Source organism: Nesoenas mayeri (assembly GCF_963082525.1).
Source record: "Nesoenas mayeri genome assembly, chromosome: 25".
Lineage (NCBI taxonomy): Eukaryota > Metazoa > Chordata > Aves > Columbiformes > Columbidae > Nesoenas > Nesoenas mayeri.
The window spans coordinates 2956220-2977359 of NC_137549.1; the positions used below are offsets into that span (position 1 = coordinate 2956220).

At 50.5% G+C, this 21140-nt stretch overlaps 1 protein-coding gene across 6 annotated transcripts in view; it reads right to left on the reverse strand.

Annotated features, from left to right (window-relative positions):
* Positions 1-17678: 17678 nt before the first annotated feature.
* Positions 17679-21140, reverse strand: part of PTPRS (protein tyrosine phosphatase receptor type S) — a gene marked incomplete at both ends in the record, with an annotated part of 92946 nt that continues 89484 nt past the window's right edge. For all 6 annotated transcript variants that reach the window (XM_080359305.1, XM_080359301.1, XM_080359300.1 and 3 more), the window contains 5 exons: positions 17679-17747; positions 18094-18229; positions 19312-19466; positions 20569-20694; positions 20772-20898. In XM_080359305.1, coding sequence (XP_080215431.1) covers positions 17679-17747; positions 18094-18229; positions 19312-19466; positions 20569-20694; positions 20772-20898 — 613 coding nt within the window. The remainder of the gene's footprint in view (positions 17748-18093; positions 18230-19311; positions 19467-20568; positions 20695-20771; positions 20899-21140) is intronic.

Consider the following 21140-nt stretch of genomic DNA (forward strand, 5'->3'; position numbering starts at 1 on the left):
GTGAGTCCAGCACCTCCCTGGGCAGCCATTCCAATGCCTGACCACTCTCTCTGCACAGAATTGCTTTCTCATCTCCAGCCTCAATTTCCCCTGGCAGAGTTGAAGCCCATGGCCCCTTGTCCTATTGCTGATGCCTGGGAGAAGAGCCCAATCCCCACCTGGCTAGAACTGCCCTTCAGGTAGTTCTGGAGAGTGCTGAGCTCAGCTCTGAGCCTCCTCTTCTCCAGACTAAACAAGCCCAGCTCCCTCAGCCTCTCCCCATAGGGCTTGTGTTCAAGTCCCTTCCCTAGTCTTGTTGCTCTTTTCTGGACCCGCTCCAGCACCTCAATCTCTTTCCTGACTTGGGGGGCCCAGAACTGACAACAATACTCCAGGTGTGGCCTCCCCAATGCAGAGCACAGGGGAAGGATCACTGCTCTTGTCCTGCTGACCACGCTCTTTTGGATACAGAACGTCGTCCACTTTGTCCTTTGCCGTGTTGTGGTTCTCTCACTCGTGGTAACTCGTTGTGCTAATAAAACAATTCTTCTTGCAAAGGTGTTTACTGCAAACCCCCAGCATGCAGATCCATGTTCACACAGGGTATTTTGTGGCTTTCGCAGCCTCTCCTTCTGGCTTCCAGCTTTGCAGCTCGTACATGGGAGGACATCATGGGCTTTGGACACTCCCCCTCTGCAGAACTTGCTCCTTTTTTCTTTAGTTTTGTGACTGTTCAGCTTAGGGAAAGAGCAGATGATGGAAAAAACCCCCGTCACATGCTGTAGACATCTGTGCTTCAGCCAGTTTTGCAGAACTTCTATTTCTTGAGGTTATTCTTTGGGGATTTTTCTCTTTTCCTCTTCCCTCGCTTTTCATATTAGTTCTCCGTCAGTAGTTCTCCTTCAGCTTGAACAAATTGCACCAGTTTAATAAAACTGCTCATTAAACAGGTGCAGTTCCTTGCTGGAAGAATGCCCTTGCTTTCCTTGGAGTGGTTTACTCGGCGAGTTTTAGCTTAACGTAATCAGGAGCTGTTTTAAACTCGACTTTACTTTGAATCTGGGCGTGTTGTTTTAGTTTAATGGCAATTTAAATGGAACTAGTGGAATTTCTCGGGGGGAAGGTGTGATGCAGGAAATGGGCATCGTTCAGCTGGGGGCTCAGAGGAAGATGGGGATGGATCAGCACGTTGCGTGTGTCAGTTCTCTCTCCGACTTAAACTTCTTCAAAGCCAGAGGTAAAGCTTTCCCTGCAATAGGCTCCTTGTGCGCTGCACTAGGGAAATCATTGTCACTTGCCTTGTTTAGGCTTATTTCCCCGCCCTGCCTACAGCTCTAGGTGGTCTGCCAAGCTTTTTGCCCCCTTTTGGTGATAATTCAAACAATTGCAAAGCCCTGACCTACAAATAGACCGAGTTTTAAAGAGCGAGGGTTTGTGGAAGAGCTTTTTTGGGCCTGTGATTGTACTTTGGTGGATTAAAGCAAAGAGCGACGCTGTGTGTGTGGACCTTGCCAAGCGCCAGGTTGTCCCTGTCCCCAGATAAATGTGACAGCACGTGCGACCGTCACCATGTGGATGAGCTGAGTCCCTCTTGTAACCCCTGTTATTTCCCGTGATGTTAAATTAGTGTTTTTTGGCTTAGGAGGACAATTGGTCCCTTTATGTCATTTATAGGTTAATGAGGAGACCCTGCAAATGAGTTTAATGGCTGTTTCAGAGTACGGGTACAGGTGATACCAACCACTGCTCCTGGAGCTCAACAACGGGAATAAAGGTCCAACAAATCACCTGAGACTCCAGCAAAGAAGATCCTGGGGGTTCCTGATCTCCAGGAACATGGGCAGGTCATCTCTTGCTTCTCGTCCCACCAACAACTGTACTGGCAAACACACCAACACACGCAAATGAGGCAACTTTGGCAAAATACCAAGACTCTAATGAGTTGGAGATGTTGAGCTAGGATTATTTGGCAGCTTTGACAGCAGAAAAAGATAACTACTTAGTTTACTTGCACATCAGTAGAAAATGACTGGGAGTTAGTTATTCAGCAGTAGAGGAGTAAAACAAGGTAGGAAACATAAAGGTCACTGTGCAAATATCGTTTGGAATTACGCAGCGACCGCAGCTCAGCCGCTTTTCCTGTGGGATAAAGAGGAATTTGGCCATGTTTCAGCACGGTTGACTTTGGCGTCCCTCTCTGCCCCGGCCTTGCCGTTTCCCATGCCAGCTGCCGCTATCCCCCAGCAAATGAGCGCGGAGCCGAGCGGCCTGAAACACGAGGCGCCCTCCCCTCCGCCCCCGATCGCGGCTTAAAAATAGATAAACGGACAGATCCACTGCTCATCTGCCTCATTGAACGGAGCCATCTCTGCAAAACACAGCACATTTCCTTTGATTAGGAATGAGCGGTCACTTACCCGTGATACGAGCCAAGATGCTGCTGCCGTTTAGAATCGCAGGGATTCATCTGCCCGACTGAAGAGATCAAATCGGAGCTGACTGTGGGGAGAGAAGGGTCAGTGGGCAATTTGCTACGTGGAGAAGCAATGAGATGGGGAGAAGGGCTGTTGCGCGGGTCCCTTTTCCTTGTGTCTCCACGTAGAGCTGAGGTTTATTTCCTTTTTGTTGTCTTAATAGCTTGGAGCCACTAGGGAATACCTGGCCTGAAGAAGCGGTACATCTGATTAATCCGGGATTCGGATCCAACATGGAATTAACATCGCAATCCAGTAGCTTTGGGTCCTGCGTTGGGTGATTACCGTGAGGTTTTTGTTGGCGTGCAGTGAAAAATCGGCCCGACCGCGACTGTTTGTGTGAGACCCACCGCTCGGGGCTGTTTATGTGAGATCCACCACTCGGGGCTATTTCTGTTTTACAGGAGCGATTTATCATAACATTTTTTTACCACGTACACCATCAGCTTCTCAAATGCAGTGATTTCTCTCACTTCTGTGATGTTCTCAAGTCAAGGGCTTGGTGCACTGACTTAACCCCTTTTTTTGTGACAGTTACCCAGGGATTTCCCAACAACCACCCGAGAAACCCCGACATCGAGCCTCCCAACCCCCCAGCAGTTTACACTCGTGTTTCCCTTGACTTCAGATGACATTTTCTGGTTTTAAAGATTGAAAGCGCTAAGACTGAGCTTCCCATCTAGCAGCACTGCTAAAATCACGGCCATGTTGGCTGGTGATTCACTGCAAAGAGAGGAAACAAACCCACTAACGCTTCTTTCTATGTGGTTCCCAGGCTCTCGGCTGCTCCCACACGGGGTTTTAACCTCACACTCCTACCTGTCCCCGCAAACAAAGCCCAAGAAAAGGGAGCGTCCCCCTGGGTTTCTTTTGTCGCGAGCACGGCGCGATCAGACCCTTCACGCCCTGCGAATCCTGCCTGTCAGTCTCTTGTCACCTCTCTAATGTGCTTCTATTTGCTGCCGTAATCAGCGCTGCTGAAAGGCAAGGCTGCCGCATTACCTGTAATTGGCATTGTGACAGGGCCATTGTGGGGGACAAAATGTGTGCCTTTCAGAGCTGTCTCCATTAAAGGGCAGCAGTGAAACTGGAAATGAACCCCCTGGTGCAAGGCGGGTGGGTGGCTGGGGAAGGGGCTGCACCCCCAGGTGTTTTTCTTCCCTGATCCCCTCTTTGAATGGAGAAAAGCAAAGGATTAACCATTCTGTTGTTCACTCCTCTCTGCAGACTTGCCCACCTTGTGTGTGTTCCCACATGTGCAGGGTCGTGTACAGGACAGGGACGACGCAGCCTGGGACCGGGGACATGAGCTGGACCCTCAAAGATGTTCATGAGTAAGTTATAATAATGATCTCCTGCCACCGAGCTCTCGGGGATCCCTTTTGGTCACATCTGGTTGAGGTTCCTCACTGAGGAGCAGGAGGAACCCGTCCTGCTCTGGGGACCTGGGCTGCAGCTCTGACATGGAATCACAGATCCCAGGGAGCACAAGGATCACCTGGTCCAACCTTTCTTGGCAAAGCCTGGTCTAGACAAACCCAGCCCACTGTCCAGCTGAATCTTAAAAGCATCCAGTGTTGAGGAATCCACCACCTTCCTGAAGAGCTTATTCCAGTTGTTCCCTCCTGTGTCCAACTGGAACCTCCCCAGGAGTAACTCGGCCCCATTGCCCCTTGTCTTTTCCATGGGGCTCCTTGTCAAAGCCGAGTCCCCATCTGCTTTGCAGCAACCCTGAAAAACTGGAATGTGGCCATGAGGTCTCTCCTAAGCCTTGTTTTCTCAAAGTCAAACAAGCCCAGTTCTCTCAAACGATGGTGCTTAAATTCGAAGCCAATTTCCACAAGCTCTGGGTAGCGCTAGTGCTACCAGAGCACGAGTTACAGTTCCCTTACAACCCTCATTTCGACTGTTTATTGCTACATACAGAAAGTAGTGTCTGGTGATCTGAGTCATCAGATGTATTTTGGAGACAAAGCCTGAAATTCCATGTCTCAGTTGGTTTTTCTTTCCTGACTTCTGCCTGGATACAGCTGAGCACAAAAAAACCCTTAGCTGAGAAGTTTTCATAGTTGCACCAAGATGTCTAAAGCAGTTTCTCCTAAAATATTCAGGCTTAGTCACCGGTGCGAAGGAACAGAGAACTTCAACGATTTGGGAACAGCGAACTTCAACGATTTGGGAGCCGCGTGCCAACACAAATGTGCCAAACGCCTCCAGCATCGCACCCGGGACTCGGAGCCGCTGTCAGCACTGGGGTGAGAATGAGAATCAACTGAAGTCCTGGAGGCCCAGCTGAGCTCCGGACCAGCCGGGATGTCTGTCCCCATGTGCTTTCCTGACGCTGCTCGTCCCAGCGTTGCCGTCTGCCGCAGGTACAGCACCCATTCCTGCGTCCGTACCGCGATAGTTAGAATCCCACAAGCCTTTTCCTTCATGTTTTTATGTCAGTTCTCAGTAGGGGAAGTTGATCTTCCGAACATCTTTGCTTTCAATTTAACAACTCTCTGCTTTCCTGTAGAAAATTTCATGTGTGTTCTTCCAGCTGCTTGATTCCTACACAAGGGTAATTTCTTTCCTTGGGACTTGACTGCACCGTGTTGGTGAGAAGGAATAAACCTCTCAGGAGCAGGTTTTTGGTGCTGAGGAGCTTCTCTGAGCTCCTGGTGTTTTCCTTAGGGCTTCCCCCAGTCCGCAACCAGGGTAAAACATTAACATCAAGGTAGCAGAACCCAACACAATATTTTACACTTGGTTTTTATTTCAGTGCTTTTGGGATTTGTTAATTCCAAAGTAAATCAGGGAAATATATTGCATGACATTTTTGTATTGCAGTAGCGTCCTGCCTACATGATTAGGAATAAGAATGTATGATATAGGAATAATAAAACTCGGTTAAGACAGGCTTGTGCCCTGGAAATGGTTTGCAGCCTCTGTTGGGGAGATACCAGAGCTGTTTAGGACACAGAGAAAAAGGATGACAGTGAAAATACTGGGAACATGTGGTTTGCTGTGCATACGACACAGCAGGTAATTATGAGCCTTCTGGATGTTTTACTTTAGTGATGCAGTAGATGGAGAAATTATAAAGCATCAATGAAAACTTGAGCCCATTGCCACTGCTAATGTGGTAGTGGATTTTCTTACAAAAGGATTTGAAGTTTACAGTTCCAGGGTGAATTTGGGGCAAGAAGGAGCATTCCATGGTATGAGCTTTCCAGGCCCCTTCCAACCCCTGACATTCTGTGATTCTTTGTGATTCCTTATGGTGACACGCGGGGAGGAATGAGATGATGAATGGATAAACTTATTCAGAGGGCTTCGTGTCTTTAACCTGATTATTCACTTCCAAATCGTCTCTGCTGTGCTCTGAACATACACGTCACTTCCAAAGAGGTGGATAAGAAAAACAAATCACACAGCTGATTTTTTGTGGCATGTGAAATGTTTGGCGAGTCGGATGCTGTCTGGGGTGTTGGCTCCTTTGGTGCCGCAAAGGGTGTTGGTTCTGCATCCGTCCCTGGGAAGGGACAAAGGGACAAGGACCAGCGGAGCAGCAGCCGCGAGTCGGGGGCTCGAAACACCGAAAAAGACAAAAGCGCCAAGATCTGATAATAAAATCTGTTTGGAACAGCTGTCTGCTGACAAGTATAATAAACCGTATTAATGGTGTCATTATTATTCCCTAATTAAAAGCTAATAACTAAGAGTTAATTGCCTTTAAAAGATGAAGCAGTAGTATGGCAGGGATTTATCTGGGTTTCTCTCTGCTTGCCTGGCTGTGCTGATATTTTCAGCCTAATTAATTGAATCAAATCTTACTGAAAACTAATAATCGCTCTGTGTCGATTCAAGCAATTGAATTAAAAGGTGTTTGCTGTGGGCTCGGTTTAAAAAATATACACGTGTGCTCTTTGCACATCATTACCTGGGGTGCTGATGGTCAGCAGGGCTCGGTGGGGCACAGGGACAGAGGCAAAATACTTTGGGAAGAATGAGCCAGCACTGGGCCCTTGTGGCCAGGAAGCCAGTGGTACCTGGGGTGGGTTAGAAGGGGGTGGTCAGTAGGTCAGAGAGGTTCTCCTGCCCCTCTGCTCTGCCCTGGGGAGACCACACCTGGAATCTTGTGTCCAGCTGTGGCCCCTCAGTTCCAGCAGGACAGGGAACTGCTGCAGAGAGTCCAGCGCAGCCACCAAGATGCTGCAGGGAGTGGAGCATCTCCCGTGTGAGGAAAGGCTGAGGGAGCTGGGGCTCTGGAGCTGGACAAGAGGACACTGAGGGGGGACTCATTCCTGGGGATCAATGTGGAAAGGGGCAGTGTCAGGAGGATGGAGCCAGGCTCTGCTGGTGACAGCCAGTGACAGGACAAGGGGCAATGGGTGCAAACTGGAACACAGGAGGTTCCACTTAAATTTGAGAAGCAACTTGTTCGTGGTGAGGGTGGCAGAGCCTGGCCCAGGCTGCCCAGGGGGTTGTGGAGTCTCCTTCTGTGTAGACATTCCAACCCGCCTGGACACCTTCCTGTGTAACCTCATCTGGGTGTTCCTGCTCCATGGGGGGATTGCACTGGATGAGCTTTCCAGGGCCCTTCAACCCCTGACATTCTGGGATTCTGTGATTGTGTGAATGCTAAAAGGAGGGAACTGGAGCATCTGAGGAGCTGGAGGAATCCACTGCCTCTAACTCAGTGATTGCTGAGTGTAGATGGACACAAAGCACCTGCAGCCTTAATAAATGGATTTGATCCAGAGACAGCACACAGTAAAACACAGCCGTCCTGAAATTCCCCGTTCAGGTGCTGATGAGGATTTTCGCGGTTGGTGCGGGACGGAGTTTTGCGTCGGGATCTGATATTTCTCACCTTCTGGGAACGAAGCCGGTTCCAAGTCTCTTATGTTCAACAGGGAGTGTTTGACTGTTTGCAGTTTAACAGGGAGTGTTGGGTTCTGCTGCCCCTAATTCAAAATCTCCATCCCCACCCCAAAAAAGCAACACTTCAGCATCCTCCCGCTCAGCTCCTGCCTTGTGTGATGCTAATTGAAAGGAACCAAATGTTCTCTGTGGAAGTTCACTTTATCAGCGTTCATCTTCTGCGCGGGGTAATTTTATTAAAGTTCCCCAAAGAGCAAATTGTACATTCGTTAATGCCCATTTTTGGACCGCGCCCTCCCTCATTTTGGGTGAAAAAGAGATTAGAAGTCATCTGGGCTCCGTGATAATTAAAAAGAAGATGCTCAAACATAATTCTTAATTAAACAGTAATGAGATAAGAACTTGTGTAGCCTGCTTTTAGTCTGGTGGAAAGATGCACAGGTTCCCATTGTAATTATATGATTTATGATCTTCCACACAGAGATGTAATTAGTTCCTCCCCCCTTTTTAAAATTTAAACATTATTTAGATAAAAAAAATGGCACGGCAATTTGAATTTGCTTTTCCTTGTGGAATAGTCATTTGTTTTGATTTATATTGAAGTTTCAATGTAAAAAATTCCTCCTTGGCTATGAGGTGCTACATGAAAACACCAGAACCCCTTGATGCCCGAGGAGAGGGAGCTGGGTTGTTGGGAGATGGGGAGCGACACATCTGAGGCCAAGAAATGTGAAAGCTGCTTTAAAAGGTGAAATTTGTGTCTCCAGATGCCACCGGTGGCCGTTGCTTGTCTGATGCTGATGTGCTGCGCTCATCAGCCCTGGAGATGGTTTGGTGCTGTGAAGGGATGGAGCGAGGAGCCCTCGCAAGTCGTCATCTGCCTCGGGGGAGTTACACAGGTATTAAAATGAACATTCAGTGGCATTGTGCTCCTGTTTAGATTGGGGGGTGACAAACAAACCCTGGCAGATGTGTTGTTAACCTCCTCTCCCTCCTTCACCCTTTTACCCCTCCCTCTCCCCCCTTCCCATTAAGGACAGGGGATCGGGAGGGAAAGAAGGACAGAGAGAAGAGAGCTGGAAGAATTAAACGTTTTACTAATGCTACTAATAAGAATAGAGAAAATAATACAAAATATACAAACCCAATCTTGCAAGTCTCAGCAACTTCAGAGCCGGCACCTGAAGTCCTGGACTGGACTCTGCAGCCAACTGGAGCTGGATTCAGTCTCTCACTGGCCTCAGTTCCCAGGGACGACTCACAAGGTTCTCTCCTAATGTCGCCACAGGGAAAAGGGACGAGATCCTTGTGATCTCCCACTTTTATATGAAGTATCCACATGAATGGGATGTTATACACAGTTGGTCAGTTTTTGGTCACCTGTTTCTCGTTGCCCCTCTCAAGATGTCCATCCATGCTTACCAATAACCTCACATTCCATTGCTATCTTTACCAAAACATGCATCTGGTTCTCCAGGAAAATGCAGCTCATATGAAGCTTCAGCTGACAGGCTAATTCACTAAAAGAGAAACTTGTTTTTAAGAAAACCAGGACAGCTCCGCACCTGCCAAAGGGGAGCAAGTCGTTCGCCCTTTCTTTGTTCAAACGCCTGTTTAAATCTGCTTTTGCAGCTCTGCTCTCTTGGGCAAGCATCACGTTTTAGCTCATCTTTTGTCCCAAATTCCCCTGATCCCGTGTCCTCCCCGTGCAAGCTGCGTGACCAGCTAAAGCAGAAAAAGGCCCAGGAGAAAGGGGGTTTGGGGTTGGATTGGTGCCTGAAGGGAGAATCCATATGGAAAACAGTGCCAAGAGGCCTCGCCTGTGGAATAAACGCCCAGGTTTGAGGAATGTGATTTCTCGACCTTGGTGCTTCACCAGAGGAATGCTAAATCGTCCTTAGGAAATAGCAAATAAAATAATTAAGAGCAAATCTCCAGAGCCCCTGCTCTGCACGGCTTTTGTAGAGACGCAGGTTGAAAGGACGAGGATGGGGCGGACGTGTTCACGTGGAAACGCAGCGTGGGGTTTGTTTGTCGCTGGGACCAGGCTGTTTTAAAGAAGGGATTTTGCAGATATTGTGTCATCCAACGAGCCACGAGTCACTTGGTAAGTGGTGTTAAAGTATCTGGGAGTCTGAGCAGCATCTTCCGAACACAATAACCTCCGAAGCCAACAAACAGGTTTCTTTTAATTTTGGAAGAGCAGTTTTCTGGGAAGTGTATTCCTAAACATTTTTAAGCTCCTTTCTTTCACATGACAGCTGTAGCAGATTTTCCCTTTGCTTCTCTTTCAGAAAAAGCAGCAGACGAGCATTAATTCCTTTGTTTGTGGCCGGGCAGGGGCCGTTGGTCCCTCCCAGCTGCCCCAATCACACACCTGGGGCCAATTTGCAGGACCTGGGGCCCTGGTTGTTTCTAGTCCTGCTTTGTTCCAGCTCTGAGCATGTTGCTCCAGCTTTGTCCTGAGTGCTCCAGCTTTGTTCTGCGTGTGCTTCAGGGTCTCAGCATCACCTGGAGGCTTTGCTTTCCACATGGACGGAGTTTGCTGCTCAGTCATGTTTGTGGTGGATCTGCAGCATCAGGTACTGTTGGTTTGTCAGCAATAGTCCTGCAACTTGGGGGGTGGTCAGTAGGTCAGAGAGGTTCTCCTGCCCCTCTGCTCTGCCCTGGGGAGACCACACCTGCAATCTTGTGTCCAGTTGTGGCCCCTCAGTTCCAGCAGGACAGGGAACTGCTGCAGAGAGTCCAGCGCAGCCACCAAGATGCTGAAGGGAGTGGAGCATCTCCCGTGTGAGGAAAGGCTGAGGGAGCTGGGGCTCTGGAGCTGGACAAGAGGACACTGAGGGGGGACTCATTCCTGGGGATCAATATGGAAAGGGGCAGTGTCAGGAGGATGGAGCCAGGCTCTGCTGGTGACAACCAGTGACAGGACAAGGGGCAATGGGTGCAAACTGGAACACAGGAGGTTCCACTTTAATATGAGAAGCAACTTGTTGGGGTGAGGGTGTCAGAGCCTGGCCCAGGCTGCCCAGGGGGGTTGTGGAGTCTCCTTCTGTGCAGACATTCCAACCCGCCTGGACACCTTCCTGTGTAACCTCATCTGGGTGTTCCTGCTCCATGGGGGGATTGCACTGGATGAGCTTTCAGGGCCCTTCAACCCCTGACATTCTGGGATTCTGTAACTTGTTCTGCTGTGATGTTAATCCCTTCTCCATATTCTCCCAAGACATTTTCGCTTTCCTGCTCTTTGTCTTCCTGGTACGTTGGGGCTGGGGATGGAAATGCCCATGTCTCACCCAAAAATCACTGTTTTTGCTGGTATGAAGTGCCTGGGTGCCTCAGGAGGCTGGCAGGGGGTTGTACTGGTGTGGACCCACTGGGGGATGGTACCATGTGGCATCTGGGGACACCCCCCGGCCCCCATGGCAAACTGCAGTTGGATGGAGCTGCTGCAGGGTGACTCCTCAGCATCTCCTCCCAACCCTAAAAATATCCCATTGGATATTTTCTTGGCATTTTTCTTGAATAATTTGCCTGTTTTTTGTCATTTCATTGTATTTCTGGCTGTGTGACTCAGCGAGGTCCCGTGTGCCTCGTCTGTCACCTCCAGCCGGGCTGCAGGAGGAATTTGCAGCTCACCCCCCAGGCAAACGCTGTGGGATCCTCACTGCAGTGGTTCGGAGGGAGGAAAGATGGACACACGTTGTGCTGAAATTCCACCATCTCTTCATTCCCCACGTTTTAGGAGAAGGTGGATAAATCTCTGCTGTGTCTTGTGTCTGTTAAACTGTGGAAAGATGTTATTTCAGTGTAATCTATTTGAAGATGATGCTGTGGGTTAACGAACCAGGCCCATTTACCTGCATGTCACTGCGTCCTCCTGGAGGTCTCGTGGCTGCGGGTCACTGGCGAGCGCTCGGTTGTGTTTCTGCTCCCCTGCTTTCCGTCCCGTTTGGAATAACATCTCGGTGGGTTTGGAACGTGCCGGAGATGCCTTCAGAAGGATCTGGCCCTGTTGAGGTGTCTCAAGGAGATTGTGCCGTGATGAGTTGTGGCTGAAAGCCATGGTTGGGTTGGGTTGGGTTAAGAAGAATCCCTTTGGCGTCCGGCAGGAAGGAGTTAATGTTGCTGCGAGGGAGTGAATTAAAACCAGGAGCAACAAATGTGTGTTTTCCATGGATTGCTCTGGGTTGGGATGGGGAGGATGTTGCTCTGGTCTAGACTATGGGGTGAGGAGCAGCTGAACCCAGAGCAAGACCAGCCCCAAAGCACCTGAGCCAGGTTAAATGAACTGCCCAGGGAAGCTCCCGCAGCTCCCGTTACCTTTAGAAGTGGGACAGCTTATTGTCCTAAGTATTCCCAGACCATCCTTCCTTCTCCTGAGGCCTCACACGTAGATAGAAACCTCCTGAGCCTTAGGCAGGGCATTAATTGCCCCCCCCAAAATTAATATATATATCGAATAGGGCTGGTTCATTCTTTGTTCACAGAAACATCAGTATTGGTTATTCTGCAAAGCACTTGGCTGTCCCAGCGAAAGGAGCGTCCAGTGGAAGTGGAACCTGAGTTATTAATAGGAGTGTTTAGCGATGTCCTGAACACCTCACATGCAGCTCAGGCGGAACGTTACGTATTTAAAGAATTTTTTAATCATTTGGACACAATTTATTTTTTTAGAGGGATTTATTATCCTCGGTAAGCCTGGGCTAAACCCCTTGTGTAACCTATTAATCTAGGATTGCAATCTGCATGTATGTGTGTGCTGGTATGTATGCAGCCCCGTATACATCCCCAGATGGACGGAGCCCCGGACTCTCTTAACAGGAACCTCTCGTTAATGAGCGGGGGGAATTGTGCGTGTCGGTCTGTCGAGAGATAACGGCGACGCTGGGTTTGATCTCTGTACGAGTTGCGAAGCGATCTGGAGTTATCGCTCCAGCATTAGATGGACAGGTTGATAAGGAGACAGCAGAAAACCGGGCGGATTAAAGGCGGATGGGGGTGAATACGTTACACGGCTGGGGAGAGCGCGGTGTTAGGAAATAGCGACATATCGCTGCCATTGGTCTTTTGGATCTGAGGCGCTGGCAGAGCCGGGTCCCCGTCCCGCTGGTGTCGGTGTGTGCGGAGCGAGCCAAACGTCTTGTCTCCATTATCCATGGATGGATTTGGTGCTGGGGACATGGGGACGTGCAGGGGACCCAGCACAGCATCACAGAACTGTTTTGGTTGGAAAAGACCTTTAGGATTGAGTCTCCCCGTGTCCCTTTCCCAGTGGAAGAACTTGAGACAATTTCCTCAGCGCCTGCGAGGGTATTTACTTTTTCCATTTCAGTTCTACATCTGTTCAGTTCCTGACTTGGAATTTGCAACCGTCTTATTTAGGAGGATGAATTGATTTCTCATTCTGTTACTGCTTCTCTTGGTATAATTAAAGCATATTGCAACACAAAGAATTTCTTGTGGCCTGGGAGCTGCTTTGCCACTTGGGTGATTCTGTGAAATGAGAAAGGCTTTTCCTTTTCCTCTGCAATGTAAATCGCAGTTACATTGACTTTAAAGGCTTTGTTGGGAGGGAGTGTGGAGCTGCTGGAAGGCAGGAGGCTCTGCAGAGGGATCTGGAGAGACTGGGAAAATGGGCCGATTCCAATGGGATGAAGTTCAACAAGGCCAAGTGCCGGGTCCTGCACTTTGGCCACAACAACCCCCTGCAGCTCCAGGCTGGGCACAGAGTGGCTGCAGAGCAGCCAGGCAGAAAGGGACCTGGGGGACTAATGGACAGGAAGCTCAACATGAGCCAACAGTGTGCCCAGGTGGCCAAGAAGGCCAATGGTGTCCTGTCCTGTATCCAAAAGAGCGTGGTCAGCAGGACAAGGGCAGTGATCCTTCCCCTGTGCTCTGCATTGGGGAGGCCACACCTGGAGTATTGTGGTCAGTTCTGGGCCCCTCAGCTCAGGAAAGAGATTGAAGTGCTGGAGGGTCCAGAGAAGAGCAACAAGACTGGGGAAGGGACTTGAGCACAAGCCCTATGGGGAGAGGCTGAGGGAGCTGGGCTTGTTTAGTCTGGAGAAGAGGAGGCTCAGAGCTGAGCTCAGCACTCTCCAGAACTACCTGAAGGGCAGTTCTGGCCAGGTGGGGATTGGGCTCTTCTCCCAGGCATCAGCAATAGGACAAGGGGCCATGGGCTTCAACTCTGCCAGGGGAAATTGAGGCTGGAGATGAGAAAGCAATTCTGTGCAGAGAGAGTGGTCAGGCATTGGAATGGCTGCCCAGGGAGGTGCTGGACTCACCGGCCCTGGAGGGTTTGAAACTGAGATTGGCCATGGCACTTGGTGCCATGATCTGGTCAATGGGCTGGAGTTGGATCAAGGCTTGGACTGGATGAGCTCTGAGGGCTTTTCCAACCCCCTCCATTCTGGGATTCTGTGATTCTGTTGTGCTGTGGGGGACTGACGGGCTCTGGTTTGGTGTCACCCAGAGCTCTGGTGACAGCCCTTTGTTGTCCTTTGTCCCTGTGCTGGCATCACTAATAAACTCGCTGTCAAAGCTCTGTCGGAGCTCGTATTAAAGAAAAGGACGCCCTTGTCTGTCCCGGCTGAGGGAGCCCCCGGGTGTCTCATCAGAGGATCTCGTGTCCCAGAGTCCTTCTCAGGACCGTCCCGGTGTGTGGGACACTGATCTGCTGCCTCTGTCCTCCACAGCTCTTCTGATCTCACAGCGTGAGCAGCAGGACAAAGGTGAGTTTGTTACATCTAACACAGACTAATTAAATTTCTTCTCACGTATATTAAGTTTTGCATGGGGCGATGCAATGGAAATCGGTTGATAACAGCATTTTTCTAGCAACGATGCTTGTGTTCGACCTTCCGAGAGGCGCCGTCGTGGGGCCGTCACCAGCGCAGCGCTGTCACCGTGGACTTGGTGGCATTTTAAGTCTTTACTCTTGTGCTGATATTTCACTCTGTATTTGCTTCCTACCGCATCGGTTGGGTTTTTTTGGAAAGATTTACGTAGTTCCCAGCTGCTGTTCCGATTCTCTTTGTCACTCACCTTCCTGTACTCCCCAGGGAACTGATTTCTGTTCTGGAAAGGTTTTGCAGCTCAACGCGGGGCACGGTCACGGCAGCTCAGACAAAGGTAGAACAAAAAGAAGAGGCTGGAGAGCGGTGCTGGGGGTGATCAGCACCACAGAGCCGGGAACAGGGTTGCTGAGCGCAGGGTGGGAGGCTGAGGAACAAGAGCTTAGATGAAGAATCAGCTTTTCCTTTCTGTTCTTCAATGGCGAACTCAAGTGAGTGCCCAAAATCAACAGTGATTGATGCGAGCCCGAGGAAAGGGGCCTGTCCTGCGTCGCACGGCTGAGCTGCCAGTTCAGCGCTGCAAATTAGCGTTGAGTTCAGGGCATTATGAACAGTCAGAAATAATTACTGTTCATATAAATGCCCACGTACGTGGAAGATGATTATACATCAGGAATGATCTTTCTCCTTTTGTCCTGTGCCACCAGAGTTGGATGTTTGGCTCCCACCTGCTCCATCTGTCACACGGACTAACAGCGGTTTGAAGGGGACGTGGTTCCCTGGGTTCGGTTGTTTGATCGCGTTTCTGTGCTAATTGCTCTTTATTGTTCTTAAAGCTCGAGCCACAGTGCTCATGGAGGTGTCACTGGAGCAGGGAGAGGGGGTTTGTGCTGGTCCCGTGTCCTCCTCAGCCTGTCCCCGCTCGGTCCTGTCTTAACATGGACAACGTGGGAAGCTCAGTCTGGGCCAAGCCCATCCGCGTTAGTACAGACCTACTGACAACTCACAGATTATTATTAGGCTCTGGTTCAGCTGGAGTTGTCTTGGCAGACAAGGCAGCTCAGTTTTCAGCTCTCACTGTGTACATTTACATTGACAACCCTGCTGTGTTGCAGGTTACGGCAGCACGAGGCCACGGGCCCCTCCAGGCGATGGAGCCGCTGGGAGCCGCCTCCTCCGCCCGGCCGGTTCCTCTTGCAGCCACGGGTCCCCAGCAGTGGAACCAGGGCGATCTCCAGCTGCCGCGGCCACCGGCCTCAACCAGCACCTTCTATCCTGGGTAAGTGTTTGTGTCTTCACCGCCATTTCCAGCCCCTGCTGCTCCTTTGGAAGCCACAGCCCAGTGCGAGGGCAACACCGACCCGGCAGCAGAGCTGGTTCTAAACCTCACTGGAGGTTTAAGTGGTGGAGTCATCCCTATGATTCTATTCCCTGGGTCTATAGCCCGTTCAGCTGCAGCCATGGATGCACCTGTGCCCCATTCCACACTGCTCCACCTAAACCAGCAGCTGCTGTTGCTGCAGCTCTTGGGCCAAATGCCCCAAAGAGCTCCAAGATGAGCCCATTTATTTGCTTGTGGAGTGTAAGCCCCATTTGGTGTGGCCACGAGCACCAGAAAAAGGTTCTTGCAGCCGCCTTCTCCGTCCCCCGCTCCCACCAACAAAGGGGTTTGCAGCCAGGCCGTTCAGACAATCTTCCTTTAATACAAAGTCAATATATCTACATACACAGTGGTGTGAAAACCACTTACTGATTCAGTTTGAAATAACAGTGTGAAAGCAACAGCACTTTGCTCTCATACAAAGGAAAAAACCTCCCCCCTCCCCCCGACTCGTTTTGCTGCAACATACTTAGAAATTTGGGCAACTTTTACACAAATAAGAAGTAAAATCTTGGAGAAGCCTTTTGTGGGTTTTTTTTTTTTCAGTTAAAGACAGGAAATAGATCGTTGTGGGGTTTTCTGGGTCGCACTCGATGGCCGTGATTACCCCTTCTAGAAAATAAAACCAGGAACAGTCAGAGGCAAGCGGTGCCGGGGCCGCGCGGCGTTGCCAACGCCAAGAGCGTTTCACCCACAACCCGGCGCACGGACAGACCGGGGCCGGTACCACGATCGACCTTCGGTGGTACAAATGTGCGCGCTGATGTGCGGCATCACTGTCCGTCCGTCCGCAGTCACGGTAAGACACTGGTTTATTTGACCTGCAGGAGCGGTCGGTGCAGCCCCCGCTCCTGCCCTCCCAACCACGATATGTCTGCGATTTAAACCAAAAAGAACCCAAAAGAATATCCAGAAAGGACGTTTTGTTCTTCCATGAGCAAGTTCAACCTTTTAAATGGTAGAAAAGCAATATGTAGAAGTAGCAATTTGCACTGCATTTTTATATATCACAGCCATTACACGTAACATTTCTACAGTGAAAAAATAGACTGTCTTTGAACATAATATGAACAAATAAGCAAATTTTTCTTTTAAATTCATTGACTGATATTCTTTGTCTTTTTTTTCTTAAAAAAAGGAAAAAATACACTATTTAAAAAAAAAAAAAAGGTAATGTCACTTGTTACAGTTACATCGATACTTTAAAGAAAGCCACTCACAGTATTTGCCATCGGACGCACCTGACTCGGTCTCTCCCCGTTCTCCCTCCAGCCCGGGCGCGGTGGCGGCTGCGCCGGCGGCCTCGGACGGTCCTGAGAGTCTCTGGCTGGTTATTGGCAATACGTTTCTTACGGGCGCTGCTCAGGCTCCGTTGGGAGCGCTGGGGGCACAGCTGCTTGCAAAGTGGGGGCGTGAGTGTGCAAAGAGAAGGGGAAGGGGCCGCGTGTCCTCACCAGGGTCCCCCGCTGCTCCAATGAAGGCGCTGGAAAGGGGGAGCAGCGACCCCAGCTGCGCCTGCCCCGGTGCGGGGGGCACAGCACACGGCCAGGGCTCTAGAATTCTAAATATCCTACAAAATCAAGTTTGGAATTAGAAGAAATGAGGAATGTTGCAAGTATTCAAACCGTGAGCTTAAAGCCTCTCCCATGTTACAAGATGCCTGTGAGCCCAGGACCATCCTCGCGCTGACACTGAGCTTATTAAGACTCCAGCCTGAACTCCTGACCCTCCCTTTGCCTACGTGGTGAGATTTAATTCCTTGTTGTATCTTTTACAGAACACCTTCAATTCTGCAAGTGACTTCCTTTAAAGACTGCCAACTATATTAGTAAATAAACTGAACTCTAATGATGTAACCAAAGTCGGTTTCCTTCCCTTCTCCAGCTTTTGGATCCGTTTCTCCATGTCCATCCGTCCTGCCGAGCGAACACCACTTGAGGTAACGAGAGCAGTTCAGCACCTGGAGCCGCAGCCTCCGAGCTGCGTCTGCGCGGCCGCTGACAGGATGAGTCCTCCAAGGGGTGTTCCTTCCAGTCCTTCCCCTGCTCCCCAATGCATTGTCCAGATGAAAAGGTACTTCTGATTTCAGTTTTGTTAAGTTCAAACGCTCCTCCCGGGTCAAAAGAGGCCTTCCAGGACTTAAGTGGTTGGTAGAGTCTGCACAACGATGGCTTTTTATGTTGCATAGTGATCAAAACTTCCCAGATACTCCAGAGCTGCCTGGTAACAGAACTGGTATTCGTCCTGTGAACGGGAAAGATAATCAGGTTCAGAGGCTTGAAATGGCTCTTCAGACTCCATCCCTTTCCTGGCCGTGCAGCTCTTGGACACCCATCACACAAACCCTCCCGCTCTGCGGCTGCAGGTGAGTCTCCCCACTCCGAGCTGGGGAGGAGGGAAGAACCAGGGCTGCCAGACCCGGATTCAACCTTTAAGAGGCTTTATAGCAAGGGGATTTACTTATTCAATGATTATTAATTTATTAGTTAAGGCTTTGTTAGTGGTTAAAAGGGCAAAAAGCATCTCCAGGGCCAGGACAAGGCTGCAGCCGTGGTGCTTTGCCCTCTGAACTCTTCCCCGCTCCCCTTACCTCTGTTTGCACCATGGCAGGTCGTTGTGTTCGCAGCATCTTTACCGTCTGGAAAATATCTACAACCCCCTCGTAGCGCATCCGTTCCAGGACGATGCTCAAGGTGATGAACACTCCGGTCCTGCCCACGCCAGCACTGCGGGAACAGGCAGGGGGGGAAAAGGAAACTCTGTGTTACGGTGGTCAAATGTTTTCCTGAATGCTGAGGTTGTGGGGGGTTGAGCTGTGTCTTAGGAACATTAGAATGGGAGAGACTCAGTTCTGCAGGAGGAAGGAATTAAACTGGCATAGTGTGTGACCCTTTGAGCAGTGGTACAGCATTCTGTGTGAAACTTCTTACTAATATGGAACACTATTAAATTAAATAACTGGAAAAATGCACAATCCTCTCCTGGCCAGGGGGAGGGAGGTGCAGTTCCTTCTGCCAGCAAACACAGCCCAGCAGTGCCAGAGCTGCAGAACGGGGTAAGGCTGGTAAAAAACACTTCACAGAATGTCAGGAGTTGAAGGGACCTGGAAAGCTCATCCAGTGCAATCCCCCCATGGAGCAGGAACACCCAGATGAGGTTACACAGGAAGGTGTCCAGGTGGGTTGGAATGTCTGCAGAGAAGGAGACTCCACAACCCCCCTGGGCAGCCTGGGCCAGGCTCTGCCACAGTCTAGAAGTTGCTTCTCATATTTAAATGGAATCTCTAGTTTGTACCCATTGCCCCTTGTCCTGTCACTGGTTGTCACCAGCAGAGCCTGGCTCCATCCTCCTGACACTGCCCCTTTCCATATTGATCCCCAGGAATGAGTCCCCCCTCAGTGTCCTCTTGTCCAGCTCCAGAGCCCCAGCTCCCTCAGCCTTTCCTCACACGGGAGATGCTCCACTCCCTGCAGCATCTTGGTGGCTGCGCTGGACTCTCTCCAGCAGTTCCCTGTCCTGCTGGAACTGAGGGGCCACAACTGGACACAAGATTCCAGGTGTGGTCTCCCCAGGGCAGAGCAGAGGGGCAGGAGAACCTCTCTGACCTACTGACCACCCCCTTCTAACCCACCCCAGGTCCCATTGGCTTCCTGGCCACAAGGGCCCAGTGCTGGCTCATGCTCAACCCCATGGTACCTCCCCCCTGCAGAGTACCAGTGTGTGCCATTCCCCCTTCACACACCCCCAAGCAATCTGCCTGCACAGAGGGAGAAACCCGCAGGAAATGTTTGCATTCGGGTGCACGTACCTGCAGTGCACAGAGATTGGGCCGTCCTGGCCGAACTGCTCCTTGGTCTTATGTACCTGGCCGATGAAGTCGATAAAACCTTCTCCTGATTTTGGCACCCCTTGTTCTGGCCAGTCGGTGAACTGGAACTGACGGACAGTTCGTGACTGACCGTCCTGCGGGGGGAAAAAACCAGGAACATTTAAAACAGTGGAAATACATAACATTTTGTATCTCTACAATGATGAAGCTGTTGCAGTTGATGGTTTGGGACGCGGCAGGTGACACGGCAAGGGCTGCACAGATGGCCCGTTGAGCACAGGAACAGCCAAGGGGAGGTGATGGCCTCTCCATCAATCTTGAGAAGGAGTTGCTGCAGTGTCAGAATTACAGCTGACAGGACGATAAATCTTGTTCTACCAGGACCGATGAGGCATCCTCCCCCTCAGCCTTGCCAATAGAATTATCAGCTTCTACAATAACGGCAGCCTCAAAAGCAAAGGACTCTAATTTGAGAGCTACATTTGCTAAACAAATTTCAGAAGGTACTATGTTCCCTCAGAGGAGAAATCTGACATTAAATCTAAGAGTATTTGCGTGACCGTGCCCCTTTGAATACAAGTAATGGTGGCTCCTCCTAAAGCCCGAGGCCAAGGGCACATTTTCTGCAGGGTGCAGAGCATCGTCTGCTGTTCCCTTAGCTGGCTGTGGAGATGCTATTTTCTGCTTTTATCTCAAATAAGCGGCAAGTAAAACCAAAAGCTTGGTACATCTCTAACAAAGTGACTCACTACTGTGATTAGTGAGGAGCAGAGGTTAGAAAACTACTTTGAAGTTGTAAGATGAGATATTTAAGTGCAATCTGTTTGTATTCTGGTCCTCAGCCCAGCCGAGCTCTCCTCCCCTGATAATCCCAGGCTTTCACAAAGTGTTTATGCCTCAGTATTTCTTACAGGAGCCAAAATATAAGAATTGTAGAATCATTTTGGTTGGAAAACCCCCTCAAGGTGATGGAGCCCAACCATAACCCACCCCATGTCCTGAGAACCTCATGTCCGTCTGTCCAGCCCTCCAGGGATGGTGACTCCAGCACTGCCCTGGGCAGCCTGTTCCAATGCCCCACAGCCCTTTGGGGAAGAAACTGTTCCCAGATCCAACCTCAACCTCCCCTGGCGCAACTTGAGGCCGTTTCCTCCCATCCTGTGCCTTCCCTGTCCCCAGGCACCAAAACTCCCCAGCCCACCCTCAGCTATAAAACAACCCTTGTGCAGGACTCACCCTGGCGTCGGTGACCTTGAACTCCCGCAGGATGTACTGAGGCATGTTGTATTCCGCCATGGGATCCACGACGAAGTACTGGTACCGGGCAGAGCGCTCCGCTGGCCAGTACTGGTGGCACTTTTCCTGCCGAGGGGGGAGAAAAGTCCCCGTCAGCCCTCGTGCCGGGGTCCCCCCCGCGCTCCTCCTCGGCGCACACTCACCCGCCCCATCTCGCGAAGCTTGGTCAGCATGACAACGATGGTGGAGTTGTTCTCCCACAGCATCCGCCAGAAATCCTCGGTGGTCTCGGCCAGTGGCCCCTGCGTGGCGATGTACGCCTTCTGCTGCCTGCGGGAACAGAGGCACAGCGTCCCAGAGTGTCAGGGGCTGAAGGGACCTCAAAGCTCATCCAGTGCAATCCCCCCATGGAGCAGGAACACCCAGATGAGGTTACACAGGAAGGTGTCCAGGCGGGTTGGAATGTCTGCACAGAAGGAGACTCCACAACCCCCCTGGGCAGCCTGGGCCAGGCTCTGAAGCTTTTGGAAATGCAAGTGAAGGTTGGAGAGCAGGGGAACAAATGGAAATGT